Genomic DNA, 8015 nt, shown 5'->3' with positions numbered 1-8015 from the left:
GCAACTCCCTGCCAGGAGGGGGCAGAGAGGGGGGATGAGTCTCTGGAGCCAAGGCCCCAGCGCCAGGCCCCGAGGGAATGGCCTCAAGCTGCCCAGGGCAGGGTCAGGCTGGCTCTGAGGAAGGATTTCTGTGCAGAAGGGGCTGTTGGGCGTTGGAATGGGCTGCCCAGGGCAGGAGGGAGTCCCCGGGATCCCTGGAGGGGTTGAAGAGTCGGGCTGAGCCATCGCTGAGGGATCTGGTGGAGTTGGGAACGGTCAGGGTGAGGGTCATGGTTGGACTGGAGGAGCTTCAAGGGCTTTTCCAACCCGGATGATTCTGTGATTCTGTGTTCAGTGGGTGCCATTGGGGTGGGGAGTGGGACAGGGAAATTGCCCCATTGCCCCCCCATCTCACCTCCCTGATCTTTTCCCCTCTCCCCAGTCGACTTCATCGGCGGGTTTGACTCCTACGGCTACCAGGCGCCACAGAAGACGTCACACCTACAGCTACAGCCGCTCTACACGTGAGTCCGTGCCAGGCCGGGGAAAGCCTTGGGGATGCTCAGGGCTGCAGGAGCCCCTCCAAGGTGCCTCATCACACCATCATAACTCAAAAGATTTGGGTCTGTGAGTCAGCTCAGCCTCAATATAAAGCCCAGAGGCTCTGGCGGGGCTGGGAACTTCTAGGGGGGATTGTGCCCTTGTTTTGCTTTTTGCTGCTTTTTGTTTGCTGAGCCTCCACACACCGGGGCTGCCCAGGGGGAGCAGCAGCTCTTCAGATAAGTGCAGCTGACTTTTTTTTTTCCTCTCCCTTACCCATTAAGCTTAACTAGATAAACGCTCAAATGAGATAAGGCTGCAAAATCTAAAGGGATTAGCCTCGTGTGGGCTTTGCTGGATGCCAAAAATTAATTATATTTTAAGCCTTCTATGCAAACTCAAGGGCACACCATGCAATTAGAGATGCAAAGAGAGGGTTGTGGTGGAACAAATGCATTTGTGATATTGTTCAGCCCTCCCTGGGTGTTTAGGCACAGTCTTTTGTGTGCCCACCCTGGTGCATGGGCGCGGATGAGCACCCACGGGTGCTGTGCACCCCGCATGGAGCCAGTCCTTCCCTGTGAGCCCCGCAGACCTCCGGGTGGGAGTGAGGGATGGCAGGACAGGAGCTTCCTGGTGTGGGGACACAGATGGTGGCACTGGCATTTCACTGCAATGTCACCCCAGGGTGGGAGCGGTGCCAGCACCCACATCCTGGGGATAGATGTGGGTGTTCTGCCCTCCCCCAGCCGGGTGCCCACCCTTGGGGATACGCAAGAGAGCGTTGTCCCATGGATAGGACATGTTCCCCCTGCTTCAGACCTGCCTTGGTGGGCTGGTGCAAAGCCTCCAGCAGCACGGGGGGGCACAGGGGGCACCGGGGGCTGCTGTGGGCTCAGTGTTCCCCAACAGCTGCAGGATGAGTGGTGAGAGCTGCAGCATTTGGGGATATTGGCAAGAATATCAATTGGGGGGGGGGAGTATCAATTTTAGATATACAGGAGGCTCAAAAGCTGATGGCAGAGAAACTCAGTGCTGAGATACCAGGATGGGGAGACGTCAGTGGGGTACAGAGGTGCTGGGGAAATTCCTCTTCTCCCTCTCTGAGAGATGTTTAACCCAGCCCTGTATCCCTGAAGGGCTCCCCTGTCTGCCCAGGACCTGTTCTGGGGTGATGGGGGGGTTTTGGGGGGTTGCATGGCTGGGCTGGGTGGGTTATGTGAACCCACCCGGGTACCAGAGCATCCCGTCCCAAGGTGCTGCTGGGCTGGTGCTGCCTGACCTCGCTCCCTGCCTGCAACACACGGTGGACAAGCCCCAGAGCCCTTCACGGGAAGCATGTGCCTGCAGGGCTGCCTCAGGCAGTGCTCCTTGTAATTAAATTGCTTCCTAATTAATCAAGCTCACTCAGACTGCCCACGTCCTTGTGGCCTTTCTGCAGGCAGGGCCGGCAGGAGGAGGTCACAACCGGGACCCTGCCAGCGTGCTGCCAGCTCCCCCCTGCCTGCAGCCCCCTCTGTCCTACCCCAGCAGCTCATTAATAACCCACCACCTAATTATATGTAGCTAAAATTTATATCAAGGCACCTCCATCACTCTGACAGCGGTGGCAGGTCAGGATCATGGACTCAGGGGGATGCACTCTGTTCATGAGGTGGGAGACACCGGGTCCTGCAGTGACACGTGGGGGACCCGAGGGGGTGTGGGGACAGCGGTAACCCCATCTTGGGGAGGGGCACACCGGGGTCTCACTGTCACCCGGCATCGGTGAGACGATGTCCAAGGTGCTGTCCCGGCTCAGTGGAGTGGATCCTGCCACTTGCGTCCCCAGGGGACAGCAGACAGGACAGAGCGGGGCTGCTGTCCTGGCCTGAGAAATTAAAGCTTATTCTGCAGTTACCAATTAGCTCTAATTGAACTAATGGTGGGCGCGGGGGTGCACCCAGCAGAAGGAGGAGGATGTGCCATGTCACCACCTGCTTCTCATCCCCTTGGGTCCCTCCTGAACAGCCAGGGTGGCACCGGGTGCCCCCCCATGTCATGTCCCCCCCAGGACAGGGGCTCTCGCCTCCAAAACCCCTCCTGTGGCACATCAGGAAGGGGGGAAGCGCAGGCTGGGAGCTGGGACCTGAGATGTGGGCAGTTGGGCCAGGGGTCTGCAGGGGGTCCCCTGCGCTGTCCTGGGGGAGACGGGGGTTGTTTCTCTGTGGTGTGAGGGGCTGTGTCCTTGCCTCGTGCCGTGGCTCTGTGCAGTCGACCTGGCCTCCCGCAGCACCAGTGTGAGGTTCATGGTTGGGCTGGAGGATCTGCAAGGGCTTTTCCAACCCCGATGATCCTGTGATTGTGTGACGCCGGCTCTGCCCACGCATTTTCCGCGTGCACGTGTACACACGAGGATGCAGAGCAATGCCCATGTGTGCTCACCCGCACACACGCCGACCTGCCCGCGCACACGCTTGTATGCAGACATGCTTGCACACGCTCGCACATGCCTGCACACGCCTGCACACACCTGCACACACACGCAGGGAGCTGCTGGCCCGCAGGCATGTGCAGTATCCCCCAGACCCCCGCACCCCCCAGCTGCTGGGAAGGTGGCCTGCCCGGAGAGAGGGCTGGCAGCATGCAGGAGTCAAGGCTCCTGGGTCCCTCCCATGTCCCTTCCATGTCCCCTCAGGGCCCACAAGCAGCCAGGGATGGGTGAGCTCCAATGGCAGTCCCTGTGTCACCATGGCAGGGGGACTTCAACCCACTGGGGCTTCCCAGCCTGGCCCCAGTTTGCTCTCTTCATTTTGGGGGGGGGGGGTGTGAAACAAGGGTGATGGCCATGTGAGAGCCACCACAGGGTACCCCAGCAGGTCTCTGTCCCCTGGGAGGGGCTGCTGGTGGCTGCCCATGGCCATGACTCCTTGTCCCCATGTGGTGACAACTTCCCGGGTCTGGGCTCACCCCTAACATCTCCTCTCCCCTTCTCTCCCCAGATCTGGGTAACCTCCTCCTGCCCTGGATCCAGCCCCGGCCTGCGTGGGAGCCAGAGGCAAGAGGACCCCCCTAGAGCGAACTGTCCCACACCCGATGACACGACCCCCAGCGAGGTGGGGGGACACAACGCCGAGCCACCCGGTCCCCTCCTGCCTCCCTGAACCCTGCAAGACCCTCGAAAACGGAGCCAGGAGCTGCACATCCATCCCACCCTGGATGCCTCTGAGCCCAAACCACCCACCCACAGCAGAATTGGTGGGGGCTGGATACAGGGGAACCCCCCCAAGCTGTGCCACCCCCTCGGGCTCCCACACCCTCCCCAGGATGCAGACATGGGGACACACGGGGAGGTGGCATCGCTCGCCAGACACCGTTTTTTTCTGTTTCTCCCAGCCTGGTTTTTCCTTGGAGCAGAGGGGCCCTTCCTGGTGTGCCAGGCTGGAGGGGTCCCGGAGCAGGACTGGGACAAAAAACATCTGGTTTGGAGCAAACTGGGACAGGGGGCAGGGGATAAACAGTGCACTGGGGACAGCGGGGCACAGGGAGCAGCTTTGTCCTCCACAGGGTTGGGACAACTTCCCGAAATGCCAGGTTTGGGAGTCAAGCTGGCCCTGAAAATGGGGTTTTTGCTTCCAGAATGAATTTTCCAGCCCCCCTGGTTGGATGAAACAGTGTCGGAGGGGCTCAGTCCAGGATGCTCCCTTCACCCCGAGGAGCTGGATCTGGCCATCAAAGTCTTGCCTCAACTCCCAAAATCTGGGGACATGGGGACAGAGCACCCCAAAATCCCTCTGCAAGCCCCCCCATCCTTCCCCATTTCAGGGGGGTCTTGCTCAAATTTGGCAATACTGATGCTGCTTTTGACACAGCCCCTTTCAGGCTGTTTTAATGAATCTAATGAATGTTTTGGGTTGGTTTTGGTTTTGTTTTTTAATTATTGGGGGTTTATTTTAATTTAAAGTGCCTGAGTAGACTCTGGCTGAGCACGACCCCCCCAGTGAGCCTGCGCTGGCCCCCCCACAAGGCCAACATCGTGCCTTCAGCAACACTCTACCCACCCCAGGGTTGCCCCGGTGCCCCCCGGCCCCTCGCCCAGGGCTGGTGGGGGGCAGCTTGGTGTCTCTCCAACCCCTCCCAGCCCATCCATCCATTTGGGGTCTCGGTGGCAAATCCAACCATCAGGTTCGGCAGCAGAAGAGGGAGATGTTGGCACGTGGGGAATTATTATTGGTGCGGGGGCAAAGAATGTGGAAGGTCCACTGGGCAGTGATCACTTTGCAAAATGAAGATGAGCTGGGAATTAAAAGCCTCAGAAGAAGCTGGAAGGAAAAAAGTAGCTTCACGAAGCATCTCAGCTCCCCCTGAACTCCTTGTTCTTTTTTTCCTGGAGGTGGGATGTGGTTTCTCCTGGATCCCCGGATCTGGTCCAAAGCCCAAACTTTGCATCTGGGAGCAGGGAGGGGTTGCATGACTTTTGCCTCCTAAGTGTTTTTCCTCCAGTCCTGGGGGTTATTTGGGGATTTTTTTTTTTTTTTTTTTTTTCACCCTGGAGTGATTTTTAGTTTGTCCTTCCCAACAAGCAGCCATGAAGTGCCAAGGACCGAAGCTACCCGAGCCCAAACCCTGGGCGGGGGATGGGCTGCATCCCCCTGCCAGCCCCTCTGCTGCCTCCAGCCAAGCTGCGAACTTTACAGGCAATAATTTTTCTGCCCTTTCCCCCTCTTTTTTCCAAGGAAAATAGTGTTTTTCAGGCAACGGATTCCCCCAGTCCCCCCAAAACACATGCACATCCCCAAGTTCTGCCCAGTGCCGGGGACAGCAGCATCTCCAGGGTTTATTTTCCTCTCCAGAATCAAGGGTGCTCTCACTGACCTGCTGTGGGGCGGGATGGGATGGGATGGGACTGGCAGACATCCGCCTACTCAAAACCCTTCTCAAACCCAGCAGGAAGCAGAAGGAAAAACTTGTCCTCATTTAAAACTCATTCAAAAGAGCTTCCCTCCCTCCTGAGCTCGGCAGGAGCCAGGCACCGGTGCTCCACGACCTTTTTTTTTCCTTTCCGTTGGCTTGTTTTTATATAAGACTGTATTTGTAACGTGAACCGAGGATTTCTTTTCTATTCTGTAATTATAAAAGTTGAAGGAAAGTTTCATCCGATGGCTGTTCTGGTTTTGGGGCATTTACCTTCCTTGTGCAGTTGGATCAATTAAAAGGTGGTGGGGGTTTTATTTTGCTTTTTTTCCCCCCTCTTTAATGCTGCCAGCTTCCTCCCGTGGGTTCTGCATCATGCAGCTTTCCGCTGTCTTATAACCCTGCACTTCTTTTTAATGATGCCCCAGCGAGATTCTGCTGCCTCTCTCGCTGCCTGTGTGGGTAATTTCCTCCCTGGTAGTAAAATAGCAGGGGAAAAAAAAAAAAAAAAAAAAAAAAAAAGCAAAAGCAGAAATACAGAAAAGCAGCCAGTGTGGGTACCACCTGCTGTGCAATGGGGATGCGTCAGTGGGCAGCTGGTGGGGGCTGCAGCCTTTCCCCTAAGAGAAATATTGATAAACCCCCCAAGAAAATTATTAAACCCCCTGGGCTGTTTTTTTCAGGGTGAACTCCCCAAATTAAACTTTTCAGGCCTGCCAGGGGCCAGGGTAGGAATTCCCTTGTGGGAGACACCAGGTTGAGGCTACAGCCCCGTAGGAAAGGTTTTCTTTTCTCCTTTCTCCCCAGATAATCACATTTTCCATCACCAAGGCAGCATTTTTTATTTAGTTCAATACCACCCCTTCGGGGTGGCACCTGCTTTGCACGTGGTTTCATTCCAAGTATCCAAAGCCATTTCACTTGCTCTATTTTTAATTGATTTCAAGCCTTCTGCTCCCATCCTCTGCCTTGGGTTTTTCTCCCCTTTGCTGTCTTTTCTAGATAAACAGGAGAAGGAAGGGGGCGATGACACTGAATTAAATCTTAGTTTTTAAATCAAAATGTAAATGTGGTGAGGCTGGGACAGCAAATATGGTGTCTTCAGTGACATCAGGGGCCAGAGCAGCTGGATGCTCTTTCTCCCCTGGGCTGAGCTTCCTGTGATGCTTCTGCTCGGCAACTCCCTGTCACAGCATTTGGTCGCCGGCTTTTTGGGGACACGGTGCCCAACTTGGTTTGTTCCCACTTGTTTCCAAATCTCTTTCCCTGTGGGAATTGAGCCTTCATCCCTGTAAGGGTTGTCCTGTCCCCAGGCAGGAGCTGGCATGGGGGGAGGCTGGAGTGTGGTGGTGCCGTCCCCAGCAGCCCTGGGTGTCCCTGGGCAGGGGTTGGTGTCCCCGAGTAGATGTCACCAAGTCACCCACAGGTCCTGCTGGCTCAGCTCTGCTGCAGGATCCCATCCCGGAGTCCAGTCTTTAGTAGAACAGACTAAAAACAGATTTCCAGACCTAAAATCCATGGATTTGAGCAGGGTGCTCAGGGATGGAGGAGTCACTGGGTTTGCCCTGGCCATGGGGACAGTAGGGTGTCCCAGCACCCCAGGGACAGGCAGGTGTTGTCCCAAAGCAGTGGATGAGGGGGTGAAGGTGGCCCCCCCAGACGGGGAACCCCCTGTGCCCCCACCCTAGAGTGAATCCCCATGAAAGGGACCCAAAGGACGCCCCAGTGAGGGTGCAGCTGCCGGGGTGGGTGAGGACAGCCCTGCCACCACCTCCGTGGGTAATGTGTGTTTGGGTGAAGCCTGATCCAACAAGAGCTATCCCATGCCTTGTAGGTACCAAGGAAGGGGGAAGGAATTTTTTTTGGGGGGGTGAGCAGGGATGGAGGCCTGTTTCTATGACAACAGCGAGGCCAGTCGGACTGTGTGGCTGTGGACTGGGGAAGAAGCGGGTCAACATCCTCATGGTCCTGCCGGAGCATCCCATGGACACACTGCCGGAGCATCAGCATCACGGCTGCACTGCTGGGGCATCCACAGCCACGCTGCTGGAGCATCTCAGACACGGTGCTTGAGCATCCCGTGGCCACGCTTATGGAGCACCCACGGCTGTGCTGTTGGAGCACCCACAGCCTCTCCGCCTGAGCATCCCGTGGCTGTGCTGCCTGGGCATCCCACAGCCATGCTGCTGGAGCATCCTGCCGTGCTCCTCCTCCCCACCTGAGGAGGAAGGAGGAAAGCTGTTTGCCTGTCCACACCCATCGATCTACCTCTTGCAAAACAACCTCCTGCTGCCCAGCCCCGTCCCAGCTCCAGCAGCCTGCCCAGACAGGCCAGCAAACCCTCTGACAGTAACGGCGCTCACCATGCCCTGTGTTCTCCTCCTGTACCTCAGAGGGGCTGGTAAGGGGAGGTAAGCACCAAACTGGAGGCTGAAATAGGGTTCTTAAAGTGGTTTTCGATTAAAATCTTTCATTTTTGGGAGGCACCTTCCAGCTTATTGCAGTGTTTGTGGTCCTAAAATTTGTGGTCTTTTATCTCGACACAGATCGAGTCCCTTTGGAGGTGGCTGCTGCAGTGAAAGGTGGTTGTGGGGCTGGCAGAT

At 56.6% G+C, this 8015-nt stretch overlaps 1 protein-coding gene across 2 annotated transcripts in view; it reads left to right on the top strand.

Moving 5' to 3' along the window:
• The window catches only part of NKAIN1 (sodium/potassium transporting ATPase interacting 1), a 25926-nt gene extending 20273 nt beyond the window's left edge, over window positions 1-5653 (top strand). Inside the window, exons 7-8 of one of the 2 annotated variants that reach the window (XR_003399899.1) lie at window positions 422-566; window positions 3501-5653. Coding sequence is in view for 1 of the 2 variants with exons in the window: in XM_026863389.1 (XP_026719190.1) it covers window positions 422-503; window positions 3501-3510 (92 nt within the window). In the remaining variant the exon portion in view is untranslated. The remainder of the gene's footprint in view (window positions 1-421; window positions 567-3500) is intronic. The other variant, XM_026863389.1, reaches the window with a different exon arrangement.
• Window positions 5654-8015: the final 2362 nt, after the last annotated feature.

Source organism: Athene cunicularia (genome assembly GCF_003259725.1).
Source record: "Athene cunicularia isolate RWA chromosome 23 unlocalized genomic scaffold, athCun1 chr23_part1, whole genome shotgun sequence".
Taxonomy (NCBI): Eukaryota; Metazoa; Chordata; class Aves; order Strigiformes; family Strigidae; genus Athene; species Athene cunicularia.
This window is presented reverse-complemented; position numbering and strand designations above follow the sequence as displayed.